Source organism: Dipodomys ordii, unplaced genomic scaffold (genome assembly GCF_000151885.1).
Source record: "Dipodomys ordii isolate 6190 unplaced genomic scaffold, Dord_2.0 Scaffold83, whole genome shotgun sequence".
NCBI lineage: Eukaryota > Metazoa > Chordata > Mammalia > Rodentia > Heteromyidae > Dipodomys > Dipodomys ordii.
Window position 1 is genome coordinate 2,718,700 of NW_012267299.1, and position 19,336 is coordinate 2,738,035.

Here is a 19,336-nt window from a genome sequence, read left to right on the forward strand (position 1 = left end):
GAAGAGCAAAGGGGAACAGAACCACCCTGTGTCCCCCAACGCAGACTGAGAGCGCCTGCATGCTTTTATTTGTGCATTCTTGTTAGTATGTCTTGATGGATCGCCTCCAACTTCCAAAAAGCTGCAAGTGTGCCGGACGTCGGTGGCTCACTCCTGTAAGCCTAGCTACTCAGGAGGCTGAGATCTGAAGATCACCGTTCAAAGCCAGCCCAGTCAAGAAAGTCCATGAAAATCTTATTTCTAATAAACCATCAGAAAACTGGAAGTGGCGCTGTGGCTCAAGTGAGCACTAGCCTTGAGCTGACGAGCTGAGGGACAGCGTCCAGGCCCAGAGTTCAAGCCCCATGACCGACCAAAAAAAGAAAAAAGCTGCAAGTGTATAGCATAATGTTTTTGAAATGAGGTTATAACAAATAGAGAAGAGTTCTGGGATATGTATACCTGGGATGTGCTCTTGTGGTGGGGTGCAGAGGGACACACAGGAAATGCATTGTGACTCATATCTTGCTACACAACAGTGGGTTCTCAGTTTTCAAACTATCACTTTTCAAAATTTAACTCTCTCACTTTATGTACCCCATAACAATCCCAGTAAAGATCCCAAGTCTTTTGGGAAGCTTCTAAAAGTCAATGAACTTCAGACTCTTGAGTGATCAGAAGGATATTTTCTTGGATATAAGTAGCAAGATTGGCAAATGAACTAATCTCCCAAGCCATATATGTCCATCTGTTTTTCTTGGAGGAGGAGTATAAAATCCCCTGCTTGATCAGAAATTAGACTCCTGATCAGAAATTAGATCACTGTGGATACAAGCCCTCAGTCAGAATGTAATTTGTCTGAAGTAGTGACCAAATTTGAAGGGTCATTTTGAACCTGAATCATGAGCTAAGTAACTGATTCGGCAGATTTTAAATGATTTGTTGTGGATGAGAGGGTACAAGGTAAGAAATTGCTGTACGTCAATGAATGTGCAGCAAGTGTGATCTTTGGGTGTAAACAGCACTTGGATGAGTTCTGTTGTCATAAGTCTAGGAATATGAGAGTCGTGTGTGTCGGGGGGGGGCTGCATGCACACATTTTCCATGTTAAATCAGAACTATGTGAGTCATTCTTTTCCAATAGTTTTATGATGTTCACTAAAGGTCTAGACCCTCTTTTATCTCCTTTTTCACCCATCCCCCACCCCACATACGTTCATTTATTTGCTTATTTTGACAAATTGAGAAGGAAATAGGGAAAACATTGCTAGTATCACCTATAGAACTTCCAACTGCATCTGGTTAAGCCTTGAACTGACAGTGATGCTGGAAGCTGACTACCATGACCTGAATGGCTAACCAAGGACTAATGCCTCATGTGTCCTATACAGTACTTACATTTAAAACCATTGATATGTTTAGAATATAAGTGGGGTTTTTTCTGTAGCAGTAAAATATGTAATTTATCTGATCATTGGTCCCTTTCTAAATTTTTCTCATGAGAGGAAATAAATTTCAAGACCCTTTTTTTTTCTTTTTTGGTGCTGGTTATGGGGCTTGAACTCAGGGACTGGTCCTGAGCATTTTTGCTTAAGGCTAGTGCTCTATCACTTGAGCCACAGTTCCACTTCCAGCTTTTTACTGATTAATTGGAGATAAAAGTCTCATGGACTTTCCTGCCAGGGCTGACTTTGAGCCACAATCCTGATAGTTCAGCCTCCTGAGTAGCTAGGATGACAAGTGTGAGTCACTGGTGTCTGGCTCAAGCCACCATTAAAGAGAATGTCAGTTGGCCTCATGCCTCATGAAAAAAGACTACAGACAAAACCATATAAGTGGTTAACTTCTTATCTATTGAGTCATAATCTCCTGGAAAATATGTGCAGGTTTCTTTTAGAAGATGGGATCTGTGTCTTAGACCTAAAATCTGCTTTCTTGCCAAAGATCATTCTGTTGATTCCACATAAATGACAATCCATGTAAGACCTGCAAACCATGGGAGAGCTTTTAGGACAGAGCTCAGAGAAAAATATAATCTGTATATTGCCTACTTTTTAATTCATTTTTTATTGTAAAGATACTGTACAGAGGGGTTAAGGTAGTGTTAGTAAGGTAATGAGTACATTTCCTATCAAGCATTATTACCCCCTCCTTTGTTTTTCCTCTACCATCCCTTCCCTCTCCACCTTCCCAACTCCTCTTCCCCACCTCCAAAGTTGTAAAGTTCGTCTTCAACATAGCGTCTTGTACATCTCATTGTTGCAATGGATCAATCTGTATCCTTGTTTCAGTATTTTGTTATTTCCCTTTCCTTCCCCAAATCAGAAAAATGTATATACAAGATGGTCGGCACTGGAATCAATGCATTACCTACTTTTGCCTTGGCACATTAAAAAAAAAAAAACAGCCAGGCAACTGAGGAGGCAGCTGGCTTCTGCCAAGCTGGCAAATGACCTTGATTATTATGCGAGACACATCACACTCTTACTAGTGCCACAGTGATTAGAGGTGGGCCGTAACATCTTTCTGTAATACACTAATTGAGTCCTTCCTTGCATGGAATTTACATTATCTGTAGATAAATCCCATAGCATGACAGTTTAATGAATATTTGAACAAAGTCCAAAGGACAATGAGAACCATCAATGTTGTAGGAATCATATTTTTAAGACAAAAAAGGCCCAGTGCCAACCACAAGGTTCATTTAAAACAATCCCTTTGCCTAAAGACACATGAGGATTGAAAAGAACGACCAAATACGGCTCACTAGAGCTCACCTTCCTGTTCTTCACTCCACTTTTGGGTTTTTCTGTGGTGTAGACTTTGTGCCATCAAATGGAGCTCAGGAGGGCTCCTGATGGCTCATTCTGAGTAATGAGGGTGATTGGTATTTCACTTCATGCTTTTACTAATTGAGAGTGGTATTTTCAGTCTGCAAAGCACCTAAAGGGCTTTTCTTAAGACCCTTATAGTGTCTCTGTTCCATTTGGGCTCCAGGGTAAGGACCATCAGTCTTTTACCCTGACAGCTCCTGTCCTGAGGGAGAAAGGATGCCCTTCCACACCTGCCCTCTCCTCCTTTCTCCAAGTCAGCTGCTTGTGATGCAATAGAAAATGGTCATTAGTTCTTCCTGGCTGATATTTTCAACTTTTTTCCCCTTTTCCTGGGGCTTAAAATCAGGGCCTAGGTGCTGTCCCTAAGCTTTTTTTGCTCAAAGGTAGTGTTCTACCACTTGAGCCATAGTTCTACTTCCAGCTTTTTTTTTGTAGTCAGTTGGAGATAAGAGTTTCATGTCCAGGCTGGCTTGGAACCAGGGTCCTCGGATCTCAGCCTCATGAGTAGCTAGGATTACAGGTATGAGCCATTAGCACCCAGCTATCTTCACTTCTTAAGCACTGGTTTTAGCTCTGTCTGAGTTGGACATTATAAACTTGGAACTTGTTATCTTTGTTGAAAGACCCAAATTAGAGAAGAAAATATGTGGCTAGAACTCTTTAGAAAAGGTTGCTTGGGATGAACAGATAGCTCCATCTCATCTGTCCTCTGGGCTTCTTTCTAACCTCCCCTACCAGGAGTTGTGTTTGTCCTGTCAACAAATCTGCCCTTTCTTCTGGCCCTTCACCTCATCTAAGGAAGGGGTAATCAGTCTGACACATTGCAGTGGGTGTATAAAGGCACCCAGTAAAAGTACAAAAGAATGAACAAAAAGTAAATGAAGATATTACTAGGCCTTTGGGAAATGCAAATTAAAATCATGATGAGCTCTCTCTAGACAACTACTGAAAGGGCTAGTTTTTACACTGGCAAAAACTGACAGGAAGAAAATACAGCATCTAGACTCTCATAGATGACATATACAGCCACTATGAGAGACAGTTGGGCAGTTTATTTGTTGGTTGTGGTTGTTGGTTTGTTTTGCTGGTACTGGAACTTGGCCTCTGAGTCTGGATTTCTCTCTCAGCTTCATTGCTCACAGCTGGAACCCCACCTTGAGTCACCCCTCTAGTTTCCAGTTTGGCAGTTGCTTATAAAGCTAAATAGAAACTTTTCATATGATCTAATTAACCTACATCAAAATATTTACACAGAGCACATCAACCTGTATGTAATGTTTTAGCTGCTCTATTTATAATCACTCTAAACTGGAAACATTCCCTGCAGTGAGTTGATATATCAACTCTAATACACTACGCAGTGGTATAGTACACAGCAATGAAAATGAACAAACCACTGATAAATGCATCCTTTTTGTGTGTCAGTAATGTAATCTCAAATGTGTTTTGCTACATAGTCCATTCATATGGCATTGCAGCAAAGACAAAACTACAGGGTCTAAAATGTGGATGATCAGAAAAGAAAAAAACTACAGGTTCAGAGAATAGATGGGTGGTTGGAAAGGATCCTGCATAGAGGAAGAATTCACTCCAAAAGAGAGCAGGAGTGAATGTTCTGAACTGATAGAACTGTCCTCTGTCCTGATTGTGATAGTGGTGGTATAGCTACAAATTTGTCCAGTCCATAGAACTATGTTCCTAAAAGGAGAAGTACTTTCTCTGTATCTAAGTTAGAATTTTAATTTTAAAAAGTCAAGTAAGGTTATTTTTCTGCTGTGTGGATTCAGGAACAAAAGAAAGGAAAGGAAAGAGAAAAGAAGCAAAGATAACCCGAGTCCCAATAGTCTTGGTAGCCTGCAGTGATTGTGCACATACATGCAAATGCACACACAGAGTTTTTGTGTGTGTTCATTAAGCAAACATTTAAAGAGCTGCTCTTCTGGGCCAGGGCTTTCTTAGGTCACTGGAGAGATACTGGTGAGAATTCATGGCTCCCACTTTCTTGGTGGGGAGAGACAGATAAGAAACATGTAAACAGGGCTGGGAAGGTGGCTCAGTGGTAGAGCGCTTGCCTTGCATGCATGAGGCCCTGGGTTTGATTCCTCAGCACCACATAAACAAAAAGAAAAAAAGAAGCATGTAAACAAATAAATAAATGTTAGTTAAATAATGGTAAGTATTGTCTAGGCAATAAGACAAACCTAAGTAATAGGGTGGAATTCAGTGTGGGCCTCACTGAGGAGATGACTTGAAACCAAGTCTTAGAGGTGTTAAGGAAACAGCTGTCATGTAAATATTCAGGTAGAGCATTCCAGGCAGGGAAATAGCAAATGGAGAAGACAACTGGGGGACCCCACTAAGGATGAAATATACCCAAAACAAAGTAAAACCCCTTACTTCACAACTCAAAAAAGCTATCTGAAATGCCAGCGTCCTTTCAAATGCATGTCTGTGCTTCTAGGAGATTTTTAGAAAAGCATGGCCCAGGAATGGGATTATGTTCTACATTCAGAAAAACCAAAAGAGGTTGATGGACTGGACCACAGGAACTGTAGGACCAGCTGGTAAAGATGAGCTTAGATAGGTGGACAGGGATCGGCTCATGTAGTCTTATCATAGTATATGATTCCACGTGTATTGGGAAGCTTTCCCTCATTGACTTCCTTTGTATGTGTGTGCTGGTCTTGAACACAGGGCCTAGGCGCTGTCCTTGAGCTTTTTTGCTCAAGGTAAGCAATCTACCACTTGAGCCACAGCTCTATTTCCAGTTTTGTTTTGTTGGTGGTTCTTTGAAGATAAGAATCCTACCACAGATCTCAGCCTCCTAAATAGCTAGGATTACAGGTATGAGCCACAGTCACCTGGCCTTTCGTTAACATTTTTAAAGGCTGCTATAAGAAAGGAAATTCATGGAATCATTAATTTAGCATTCCTCATATTATCCATATATTAAGCTCTCATAAAAATATTAATGGATGATTAATATAGTATGTCATTGCTATCTATATCTGGTCAACAACTCAATGAGGGAATGGACACTCACACAGGGCCATATAGATGCATGGTTCTGTCTTGATTCTGGTATATGATTCCAGTTATATGGCCTTGAGGAAGTTGATGTCATGTCAAGAATCTCGAGAGGCTCCTGAGCAAACAGTGAATAATTGCATGGCTCTCCTGGGGATGGGTTGTACACTACCTGACTTTTGCTCACAGAAGGCTTTGTAAATGCCAAGCTTTGCTACAAATTAAATTTCTTCCTCATGTGTCATTATCTATCCTCATTTTTTAAGCTGGCTTTGATACTGTTTATCCTTAAGAACCATGATGGAATTTTGCTTTCAAATATTTCATAATCATTCTAAACACTGGCTAGCTTTTTTGTTCTTGAAGAGATTTATGTTTGTACCCCATTGTGGTTGTTTTTATTTGTTCTAACAAAATTTCTGTTTTTATTGTATGTAGCAATTTAAATTTTCTCTTATAAAATTTAAAATTTCTTCAATCTATTTATTAGATGGTATGTAACAACATAGATAAAACTGCCAATTCCTGATAACTGTACTGGTTGGGTGCTAGACAAGAAACCAGTGACAATATTGAGGAGAGATTAATATCTGGCAGTGTGGTTTAGTGATAGAGTGTCTGCCTAGCAAGCACAAGGTCCTGAGTTCAAATCTCAGTAATACCGGAAAAAAAGAGTTTAATAAGAGACTATTCACAAAAATGAAGGACCTGTTAAGAGAAACCAACAATGAATCAGTGGCCTAGGATCTTCTTTACCTCCAAGGACCACAGAGGAAAGAGTGGCTAAAACTGTTCAGGAGCTGGGGTCAAAAGCAAATCCAGGAGCTGCCAAAGCCAGCCAAGGGAAAGGGAAAAGAAGCCAGGGAAGTCCCAACCAACCCCTTCCCCACCCTGTTCTTGCTGGCTTTCCTCTATTGAGTCCAACAAGGAGCCAAGTAGGTGGTACAGTCTCAGAGGGCCATTTCCTGGCACACAACAAGGTGAAAGATGGTAGAGAGTGATCTATGAGAGCCAGCCGAAGAGGCCTAGCATGGTGACCTACGGAAAATATATTCTCCAAAAGATGATATTGGCCTTTTGAGATGTGGCTGTACATAACCCTACCTGCACTCTGTCCTTAGACCCTAACCCCTTCCTAACAAGAGCCTCCCTCACCAGCTCTGTGATACGGGCCATAAGTAATTGCTGTGGCTCGTTCCTTGTGGATGGTACGAGTTGTCTTGTACATCTGTGGTGAGACCCGTAGAGTGCCTTTGCCAGCTGCTTTCTGACAGAGCTCTCCTTCGCTCTCCTGTGCTCCTTCTCCAGGGTGGAGCTTCAGCATGGGCTCGGCTTACCAGTTTCACAGCTGGCGTGTCTTCGTCATCGTGTGCGCACTTCCCTGTGTCTCCTCCGTGGTGGCCCTCACATTCATGCCAGAGAGCCCTCGGTTCTTGCTGGAGGTAATGCTGATTATTACAAATACACAGCTAGCATTCTTACATTCCAGTGGAAAGAGTCCTTGATCATTTAAATTTGACTCTTTGGGAGGTATATATTCCTTCCTATTATGGGAGCTGTACAGAGCTTGGCTTCTTATAAAGGCATGCTTTAAACAACCTGCATGTGCAAAAAGCTGCTTTGTAACCAGAAAACGATCATGCTCATCCTTAAAAGCAAATAACTTGTTCAATGAAGAGACCATGGACTTACAGATTCTCAGGTGCTGCTTTCTAATTAGTTACAGGCACAATCTTTGAACTGCGAATGCATTCACTGATATCCAAATAGTCTGTATGTTTCCAGTGGGACATATCTAAACACAGTGGCACAGGATGCTTGCTGGGAAATAATGGAGTACATTATGTTTGACTCCTAGCCCATGACTATGTGTACATTTCTTAGGTTGGAAAACACGACGAAGCCTGGATGATTCTGAAGTTAATTCATGACACCAACATGAGAGCTCGGGGACAGCCTGAGAAAGTCTTCACGGTGAGTCTGCCCTGCAGAGAACATGTTTTCTGTCATTACCAGACTACACATCTTCTCAGCTCTTCAAGTTCTACAGTCTTTGTCATAATTACTCAGCCTGCCATTTCAGTGCAAAACCAATCATAGACATTACATAAGCAAACAGATGTTAAGTTCCAATAAAACTTTATTTACACGGACAAGCAAAGGGATGATTTGAGCCCCTTGGTTGCCAACCCCTGTGCCTGTCTAGAACTTTGGAATTCTGTTGCTGATTCAATGATAACACCAACCTGAGAAATTGGATTAGGGTGGAAAAACTCATCTCAGACTTATTTTGACTCCAGACTCAGCAGACAGGGGGCTTTGAGGGACCACCAACGGATTTTCCTTACTTGCTATTAGAGGAGATCCTCTACTCCATCTTCTCTACTCTCCCAGGCCACTGCTACCCCACTGACATTTGTTTCCACATTCTTCTCATCCACATTCAGAGTACCCCATGGTCTCTGAGGAAAGCCAGATGTATCTGGGGTCAAACCCAAATGAGTTACTTGCTTGCTTTGTGACTTAAACAAGTAGCATCTAGTCCTGAGCTTCAATTTCCTTGTCTCTAAAGTAATTATAATAATGCCTAATTGATAGATTTGTTGAAAGGGTGGCATGAAATATTGTATGTAAATCATTTAGCATTATATCTGGCACATAACAGCAAATATTAAAATATATTCATAAACATGTTTGTATATACATGTGGGTGGAGCAGTCAGAATACAAAGATAGTTTATAAGGAGACAGGAAATAAAAGAATTTTTAAAAGGTACCTTAGTTTATCAAATGAATAAAAATAGCATTTATAAAAAAGACAAAAATGGTCTCCCTGGGTCAAAGCTAAGATCAGCAATATATATATTTTACATGAGATACACTAAGAATTTATCCTCATTACTGAGAATCTGGGTCTCCAGGCTCCTGGTAAAGTGACCCTCCACCGATTCAAAGGCACACATTCATAACAGTCATAGTTCTTTTCTAAGATGTCAGGAATTGTCCATCATAATTCTTTGGTCTTAACAGTTGTTACTACACTAAGTAAATCAAGCTTTGGTGGCTCATGCCTGTAATCCTTGCTACTGAGGAGGTTGAAACCTTTTATGGTGGTGGTAGTGGTGGCGGTTGCAGGGCTTAAACTCAGGGCCTAGCCACTGTCCCTGAACTTTTTCACTCAAAGCTCACGGTCTACCACTTTGAGCCACAGCACCATTTCCCAAAGTTGAGATCTTAAGATCACAGTTTAAAGCCAGCATGGGCAGGAAAGTCCAAAGGACTCTTATCTCCAATTAACCCCTGCCCCCCCCCCACACACACACAAAAGCAGAAGTGGAGCTGTGGCTCAAATAGTAGAGTGCTAGCCTTGAACAAAAACTCTCAAGACAGGGGCTGGGAAGTTGGCTCAGTGGTAGAGCGCTTGCCTTGCATGCATGAGGCCCCGGGTTCCATTCCTCAGCACCACATAAGCAAAAAGAAAAAAGCCAGAAGTGGCGCTGTGGCTCAAGTGGTAGAGTGCTAGCCTTGAGCTGAAGAGCTGAGGGACAGCGCCCAGCCCCAGAGTTCAGGCCCCATGACCGGACCCAAAAAAAAAAAAACTCTCAAGACAGTACCCAGACCCTAAATACAAGCCCCAGAACCAACCAACACACACACACACACACACACACACACACACACACACTCACTCACTCACTCACACAAGATATTCAGTCAAATCATAAAATTATTTACTAAAACTTTTCTTAATAAACAAGTGGGAAAACAGACTAGAAGATCAAAGAAATGTAACTAAACATAAAACAAATCTCTGGGTTTCCTGACAGCCAAGGCAAAAGTCAAATTTAGTGGATTACAGTGATTTTGATATAAAGTAAATGCCAGTGGATCCAATTTTCAGGAACAGTAGACTTTTAATTCTAATGTGTGAAATGTTTATTCATTGGCCTTGTAATGGATATGTATAAATGATGAACAGCATAAATATATATTGAACAGTATAAGCAATGTTCTCTTCAATAACATTTTTCTGTACAGATGAGTATTTTCTCTTTTTTTTCTTTTTCTTTTCTTTTTTTCCCCCATTGGTCATGGGGCCTGATCTCTGGGTCTGGGCACTGTCCCTCAGCTTTTCAGCTCAAGGCTAGTGCTCTAGAACTTGAGCTACAGCCACTTGTGGCTTTTTCTGCCTAGTTGGTACTGAGGAATGGAACCCAGGACCTCATGCATGTAAGGCAAGCACTCCACCACTGAGCCACTTTCCCAGCCCCAGATGAGTATTTTCTATGTGGCCATTTATTAAATAAATATTTAATCTCAATTTGGTAAAGGAAGGCAGCCAAGTGAACCAGAAAGGAAACCCAAATGCATGACTTTGACTTGATGAGGTTTAATATGAACATAAGGCACAAAAGAATCAGAGACTTATTTTCAAAATGTATCTCTATTACCTTACATACATGTGCAGGGGCACACAGGATATAAGACACATGATAGTTTCCCATTCTACCAGCAGGATAAAGATAAGGATAAAGATAGAAATCTTCATTCTGGGGTTGGGAAAGTAGCTCAGTGGTAGAGCGCTTGCCTTGCATGCATGAGGCCCTGGGTTCCATTCCTCAGCACCACATAAGCAGAAAAATAAAAAGCCAGAAGTGGCACTGTGGCTCAAGTGGTAGAGCACTAGCCTTGAGCTGAAGAACTGAGGGACAGCACCCAGGCCCAGAGTTCAGGCCCCACGACCGGACCCCACACACACACACAAAAAAAAGCTTCATTCTGGCCCCAAAGACCTACCAATCCAGTCTCTGACTGCCTGGGGATCCTTTCTACAGATATACTTGTCTTAAAATTCCTCAGACCTAACCCTCAGCCTGGCCTAACCTCTACTATTCCCTCTGCCTGGACTGTCTGTCCTTCCATCTTCTAGTTATAGTTTATTCTCCATGGAAAAGCCAATCAACTTAATAAAATAGGAGGCATTGGATTTGGGGAAGGAATGAGTGTTTTAAAGCTTTTGATCTATGCAGTCATACAACAGACTAAAAATGTTCTTGTCTAACATGCGCTAAACCATAAGGAGAAATCTAAGATTTTCAGTGGCTTATATATCCTTACAGTTGTTAAACCTTGGAAATGTTGACTGGGCGTATGTATAGCTCAGGCAGCCGAGTGCCTGCCTGGTAAGTGAGAAGTCCTGAGTTCAAATGCCAATAGTGAAAAACAAAACAAACACCACAAAACCTGTGATCCTAACTACTTAGGAAACTGAGATTAAGAGGATCAGTTTGAGGCCACCCTGGACAAAAGGACCCCATATTAAGCAGTAAAAAGCTGGACACGTGCCTATTATACCAGCTACAGTGGAAATAGGAGGAATGCAATCCAGGCCAGCTTGAGCAAAAAGGAAGATCCTACTCAAAAATAAGTGGGCTGAAAAAATCTACTTTTCCATGGAGGCATGGCTCAGGCATTATATCCTGCCTAGCAAGTATAGAGCCCTGAGTTCAAACCCTAGTACAGAAAACAAAACAAAAACATGAACCATCCTGTGAAATGATCCCTGACTACGAAGACCCCCTCCATGCTATCTTATTTCATTTTGGTTCATAAAAGGCATTTTTAAGATGGGCTGTAGTCTGACCTGATGATTGAACCTTGGTACATTTTGTTCATTTTGGAAGATGATCACCTCTGTGAATATCCAGTCTCAATACCTGTATTTCACAATACAATTGCCATTTAGGATGTTGGCAGACTCTCTAGAAAAATCTACTCAAATCCCAGATGAGGTAATATGTTTATCTGAACTTGTCCATGATTCTCAGACTTGCCAAAAGCAGGTCAAGGATGGTTAACAGGAAAGGCAAGCCACCACCAAGTGCTTCCCCTTTGCTGTTTTTTGGGTTCTTTTGGTTGGGAGCATTGCTCTCTTCCTTAGTAAAAGGAGGCTTTCATAGCCAGAGGTGTGCTTACACACTGAACCTCTGTCCTTTGTTTCATGGATGTGACTGAGCGGCTAGCATTGAAATTTGCAAAAGAAACTCACTTACTTCTTGCCATATGGCCCCCACACCTGTGGGGGTGTGCCCGCCAGCACTGAGTTAGGCTGGAGGAGAAGGAGGGAAGGGCAAGGGGTACTGTGGCATACAAATTAGATAGGAAAGCACTGTAAGAACAATGGTTAGGGGGTCAAATTCATCAAATAAGTACGCTCCTCCACAACAAATATATTGCATGCAGCTGTTTTAATCCAAGAAATACAGTTCTGAATTCAGAAGCTGATCTATGCTCATGTTGACCTGGTAATGTGGGTCTTTGTAGTAATGAGTCAGAGACCATTTGGGGTTTATATCATTTCACTACAAGTTTTCCCCACTTCCCTATTTCCTGTTACTCAGTCTTACTGGGTTCCTTTAGGTGCTGATTGCATCTTGACTTATGTCAATTGTCTCATATATATAGATGGAATGATTACGAATATCCCTCAATTTTTTATTGGACTTAGTTTTCACCTACTCAGATTGTGAGCCTGAATTGAGGAACCTCAGAGAAGAGACCTCAGCCCATGGCACTCTGTTCTCTCCGCAGGTGAACAAAATCAAAACCCCTAAGCAAATAGATGAGCTGATTGAAATTGAGAGTGACACTGGAACATGGTACAGGAGGTGTTTCGTTCGGATCCGCACAGAACTGTATGGAGTAAGTTTGAGTTCTGCCCCAACACACATGTCAACTTCTTGCACTTGAAAATGGTCAGGAGAGGGGTTGACTATACCTGTCTCCTCCATGAGGTTACCTGCCTCCCAGACTAGGACCAGGCTAGTAGATCCCTTTAGAATCAGACCCATTCAGGGGATGTGTCAGGCCAGGGTTGAGGCAGTGACGTCTTGCCTTGAAGACTTGTTGCCTCCAAGAAGCTGCAAAGCAGAAATTCCAGTGTTTGTGGTTCCTTGTGGCGTTCAGATACATTTTATGTATGTATTTATTTATTTTGCTGGTCGTGGGGCCTGAACTCTGGGCTGGGTTGCTATCCCTCAGCTCTTCAGCTCAAGGTTAGCACTCTACCACTTGAGCCACAATGCCACTTCTGGCTTTTTCTGCTTATGTGGTGCTGAGGAATGGAACCCAGGGCCTCATGCATGCAAGACAAGCACTCTACCACTGAGCCATCTTCCCAGACTACTTTCAGCTACATTTTAAGTTGAAATGAATTCAGCTCAACAAAACCTCAGCTTTTTATAATTTGGTGGGAGGGGTATGTGATGAGGGGTTGTCTCTAATACTGCATAAGAAAACTAACTCTCTAATATTCCACAGATCTGGTTGACTTTTATGAGATGTTTCAACTACCCAGTCAGGGAAAATACAATAAAGCTAACGATTGTGTGGTTCACTCTGTCCTTTGGGTAAGTGATATTTAAATTCTTAGCAAATAAAATGTGTTAAATGTCACAAATTCACTCCCCGTCATGCTTTCTTCTTATACTACCTGCTAAGGAAGAATGTTTGATTTGGTTTCTGCTTAGATCTATACAGTTATGGCTTTATAAATAAATTGTGTTATTTTTAATCTAGTCCAAAAACCATGTTGATAAACCAGTAGTACTTGAGAAGTCTGATAAGGCCCTGTGGCTGTCCACCAACCTCTCCTCTGCTCAGCCCTTTTACGCCAGTCTATCTGCTTTGAATTTGTCAGGAGTCTTTATCTCAGGCTTTTGCCCACCCTCCACTAGAGACACTTCTACCCACCTCATTCCCTCACCTCCTTTAGTTCCTACTAGGTGACACCTTCTCCACAACTCTGTTCCTAAGCACACATGCACCTTTCTTCCTTCCTTCCGTCCTTCCCTCCTTCCTTCCTTCCTTGCTTGCTTCCTTCCTTCCTTCTTAACTACCTTCCTCTCATTGTAACCCCTCTATATTCCTTATTCTCTTATCAGTGTTATTATCCCCTATGACACTTCTTTTAGGCAAACTCTTCTTTTTTTAATTTTTATTTATTTTTTATTGTGAAAATACTGTACAGAGGGCAATTACACGGGCAAGATAATGAGTACATTTCTTATCAAGCATTGTAGCCTCCTCCTTTGTTTTCCCTTCCCATCCCTTCCAATCCTCCCCCCTCCCCCACCCAAACCTCCCCCCCCTCACCAAAGTTGTAAAGTTCGTTTTCGACATAACGACTTGTACATCTCATTGTTGCAACGGGTCCACCTGTATCCTTATTTAAACGACTTGTTTTTCCCCTTCCCCTCCACAAATGATACCAACATCAAATACAGTGAAAGCAGGGGTTATACTGTGGGGGAGGGACATACAAAGCAACAAAGAAATAATCTTATAAATGCGTTAGAAACAATCGCAAGAAAGAAAAAAAACATTTGAATACATATCTTAGGGTTCATTTCCCTAATATCACCTTATCTGACCTTTTCTGCTTGACTCAGACATATACTAGATATTGCAAATAAGGGAAACCATGGGACCTATGTTTCTTTGGGCCTGGCTTACTTCACTTAATATAATTTTTTCCAAGCCTTTCCATTTCCTAACAAATGGGGCAATGTCATTCTTTCTGATGGAGGCATAGAATTCCATTGTATATATATACCACATTTTCTTGATCCATTCATCTACTGAGGGGCATCTGGGTTGGTTCCATATCTTAGCTATAGTAAATAACGCTGCAATAAACATAGTTGTGCTGGTAGCTTTAGTGTGGTCTTGTTTGTGATCATTTGGGTAAATGCCCAAAAGTGGGATTGCTGGGTCATAGCGGAGCTCTATGTGGAGTCTTTTGAGGAACCTCCATACTACTTTCCAAAGTGGTTGAACAAGTTTACACTCCCACCAACAATGCAGTAAGGTTCTCTTCTGTCCACATCCCCTCCAGCATCTGTTGTTATTAGAGTTCTTGATTTTTGCCATTCTAACTGGGGTGAGGTGGTGTCTTAATGTTGTTTTGATTTGCATTTCTTTTATGGCTAGGGAGGTTGAGCATTTCTTCATGTGTCTATTTGCCATCCATCTTTCTTCAGAGAAGTTTCTCTTTAAGTTTTTAGCCCACTTATTTATCAGGCAGTTGTTTTTTTGAGGATTTGTTGTTGGGGGATTTAACTTTTTGAGTTCCAAGTATATTTTAGATATGGCTATTTTAGATATGGATATTTTGTATGGCTAGTGAAGATCTTCTCCCAATCCGTGGGCTTTCTATTGATCTTGCTAGCTATGTCCTTTGCCATGCAGAAGCTCTGCAACTTCATGCAATCCCACTTGTCCAACCTTTCTTTGATTTGTTGTGTTTCCGGGTCTCTATGCCAAGGAGACCTAGGGTTTCTCCTATTTCATCCTGTAGTGTTTTCAGAGTGGCTGCTTTGACTCCGAGGGCTTTGATCCATTTGGAGTTGATTCTGGTGCAGGGTGATATATAAGGATCTAGCTTTAGTTTTCTACAAGTAGTTAACCAATTTTAGGGAAACTCTTCTTTACTCTGCATATAAATATAAAGCTCTGACTTCCTGCTTTGGAAGATTAATGAGATTTGGAGTCTTAAAAGATAGATAGATGATAGATAGATAGATAGATAGACAGACAGACAGACACACATTCCTGACCTACAACAGGAGCTCAATAAATAGGTACTGACAAATGAATAAAACAACCTTAGACGTATTGTAAGAACAAGGAAATAAGGAAGGAGGGAAGGGGAAAATGAGGTTTACTTGCTAACACTTGAAATCTTCACTTTAGAGTGAGTATGTCTGCTGCTTCAGAAAAAAGCAATGAGATGATGCACTATTAGGACAGAAGGATCTTTGGGCATCGTAGCATCTAATTGTGACATCATAATTTCCATGCCTTAATTGATATAAATTAAGATAGGCAAGTTACCAAAGTGCTGGATGAGGTGTGGCATGGGAGCAAGTCCTGTAGGGAGAAGCAGGATACTAGAAGTTCATGCTGATGTGTTACTTGGCCTGCATTCATAAGTTGAGAGAGTTGCTTTAGAATATTCAAAGTCATTCTAATCTAGTTTCTAAAAATATTCATTACTCTTGAAGGGAAAAAGGACTAAAAAGTGATTTACATTAGATGTCTACTGTGTTAAGAGGGAGTTAGGTACAAAGAAGACAAAGTAAGTCCAAGGGAAGTCTCATGCTCAAGGTGTGAAGGGTTCCTGGAGAGTCATTCTGGGTCACATTCATTGCTGATCAGATTTTCAATTTTATGACTTCTATATCCCTGATACCTCAGTGGTGCCAGACATTTAAGAGACAGTCAGCAGACATTTGCTGCGTAAGTAAAGTACTAGCTAAACCTCCTCCACGTCCTTGATGTAGGTTCCAGGGTAATGTCTTTCCCTGGTTGTTGCCAAATTTAAGTGTTTGTGCCATCCACGGTGCATCCTTGAGTCATTTGTTAATGGTACCACCGCCACCACTGTAACTGACTCACAGTCTATGAGAGCAGGGGCTGAGGCACAGCTGGTTGAGGAATGCTGATGAAAAGAACATGAAATGATAGAAATGACTCATGCTGTCTTTTGAGCCCCTCAGTGTCATGGGCACTTCACATACCATTCAATATGGCAACCATACAGGGGAGCTGGAGTCTACCATTCTCCCACTATTAAGAGGTGTGGGAAACTAAAGCTTAGCTAACTGGTCAAAATGAAAAGGAGCAAGACTAAGATTTGAACCCTGCAAAAACCCCTCCTTCCTGTACAGCAAAGTGTCACTGAGGATAAAAACTAGAGCCAGGTTTCCCAAACTAGATACATCTGAACACTCCCCTGGGCCCTCCTCTTCCAGAGTCTCTGTATATCAAGTCAGAAAAGAGCCACGTTCGGGGGTACTGATCCGAGGGCTCTACTTCAGGAACTATCACATTAAAGCATTATTGTCCAATAGAAATATAATCTGAGTCACAGATCTCATTTTAAGTGTCCCAGTAACCACACACATGCATACACAAACACACAAAGGTTAGAAGAAACATAAAATTAATTTTATTCAACTCATTGTCCTCAAGTAGTAGTATTCTAACACATAATTGGTATGAAAATTATGAATGAATAATTTTACATCTTTTTTTTTACATTAGCCTTCAAGATCTCCTGGTATTTCATGCTCATAGAATGGCTCGCATTGGCTAGCACAGTGTCACTGCCTCAGAGCCACTCTAGAAATTACCTGGATTTTCAGATAGTTACTGAATATTCCACGTTGGAAAATGGGGCTCTGCTCCAGGTTAACAGTTGCACAATAATGAAGGAACCAGGAAAGATCATCCATTCGCAAGAGAGTTCATTCCATAAAGGCTCGGGGTACCTGGGTCCCAGGAGTTTGGACCACTAATCTAGGAAATTGTTTCTCAATCAGCCTGTGATAAGAATGACCTTAGGATGTCATGTGTCTTAGAGTCCATTTGCGCTGCCATAACAAAACACCTCTGATCAGGTAAGCTATCCATATTAGGCATTTGTTACTCAACATTTCCAGAGTGAGACTTGGAACCCCAAAATCAAGGTACTAGGATGTTTGGTGATGCTGAGGGCTTGGGCTCTGCTTCCACATCCTCTGGGGGTATGAACTCTATGTCCTCACAGGATAGGAAGAAAATGAGGAAGAAGGGAAAAGGAGACAGCTCCTCTGATGCTAGGTTTGAACTCAGGGCCTCACCTTTGCGCAGCTTATTTGCTCAATTCATACTCTACCACTTGAGTCATGCCTCCAGCCCAGCTTTTTCTCTGATTATTTTGGAGATAGAGTCTCAAACTTTTCTGCTCAGGCTGGCTCCAAATCTCAGTCCTCCGGATCTCACCCTCATGAGTAGCTAGGATTACAGGTGTGAGCCTACCTTCTACACATGTATTTTTTTCTGTATATATTTTTATTGTAAAAATACTGTACAGAGGGGTTATAGTTACATGAGTAAGGTAACGAGTACATTTCCTATCGAGCATTGTTACCTCCTCCTCTGTTTTCCCCTACCATCCCTTCCCTCCACACATCCCCAACTCTTCCCTCTCCCCACCCCCCACCAAGTTGTAAAGTTTGTTTCCAACATAGTGTCTTGTACATCTCATTGTTACAATAGGTCAACCTGTATCCTCATTTCAGCATTCTATTATTTCCCTTGCCCTCCCCAAATTAGAAAAAAATGTATATACAAGAAGCAGGGCACCAGAATCAAATACAGTGAAAACAAGGGTTATACCATGGGGGAAGAACATACAAAAGAAACAAAAAAATCACATTGTACATTATAAATTCATTAAAAACAATAGCAAGAAAGATAAAACCATGTGTGTCCCTATCTTGGGGTTCATTTTGCTTAGCACCATCTTAATGGTCATATGTACATAGCTTTTGACCTTTTCTGTTTGTCCTAGACATACCAGGCATAGGTCCTATGTTTTCCCTTATTTGCAATAACATATATTATTCTTTATTAAACCTTTTAATGAATGCCCTATTTCTTAATATAACATATTAGGATCTAAGACTCAATTTGGAAGGTCATATTCAGATCATAGAACTGTGTGTGTGTATATACAGAAGGGGGTTCTTTCTGAACCCCCTTTCTTTGTAAACAAAGGGCTCAAGAATTACACACTGGAGTTTTCCAGTTAACTCCAACCTACCTCTTGAGCTTAATTTTTGTAGACTAATCTTGGGTCGGGGGTTCAACAATCATAGTGTAATGGTTTATTCAATGGCTACAAGGAGTCGTTCATAACTGGAATTGCTTCTCTAGTGTTCACTACCCATCTGAAATGCTAGGAAGCATGCGCCAGAACCTTTATAAACTCACATTTTGTTGTCTTCGCAGGTACTATGGATTATCTGTGTGGTTCCCTGACGTCATTAAACATCTGCAGTCTGATGAATATGCACTGCTAACTAGAAATGTGCAAAGGGATAAATATGCAAATTTCAGTATTAACTTCACAATGGAAAATCAGATTCATACTGGAATGGAATACGACAATGGCAGGTCTAGAATCTTTGAACTAATTTAAATTGCTACTGAATCACACAAAGCTGATTTCTTACTAAGATTCAGTGTCCTGAAACCTACAGTTGTGCTTTTGTTTTAGTGTGTACATCCAGTCATTTTCAGGTTGAATTTCGATATTCCTAACTGGGCTTTAAATCTACTCACCCACATCAGTTACTTCACTTAAACTTCTAAAACTGAGTTGTTTTACATTTATTAAGCTGGCCTTTGACTGGTGTGAAAAAAAATGTAGCATCCTCAAGAGCAATAAGAGTAACTTAAGGGCTGGGGGCGTGGCTTGAGCAGTAGAGCACCTGACTATCAAGTGCAAGAGTCCCTGCGTTCAAATCCCAGTAACTGCAAATTAAAAAAAATAAGTCACTGTAAAGTAAAGAATATTGGAAAATAAGATGCAAAGTAGAGTTATTTAATTTAGGGAAGAAATCTGAAACCCAGCCAAAGGAGAGGACATACAGGCACAAAGAGCTTAG

General features: G+C 41.1%; 1 protein-coding gene across 1 annotated transcript in view; it reads left to right on the forward strand.

Annotated features, from left to right (window-relative positions):
* Sv2c (synaptic vesicle glycoprotein 2C) overlaps positions 1–19,336 on the forward strand; it is a 139,548-nt gene that overhangs the window by 107,463 nt on the left and 12,749 nt on the right. The window contains exons 6-10 of the mRNA XM_013025245.1: positions 7,149–7,282; positions 7,725–7,814; positions 12,432–12,542; positions 13,161–13,249; positions 18,678–18,842. Coding sequence (XP_012880699.1) covers positions 7,149–7,282; positions 7,725–7,814; positions 12,432–12,542; positions 13,161–13,249; positions 18,678–18,842 — 589 coding nt within the window. The remainder of the gene's footprint in view (positions 1–7,148; positions 7,283–7,724; positions 7,815–12,431; positions 12,543–13,160; positions 13,250–18,677; positions 18,843–19,336) is intronic.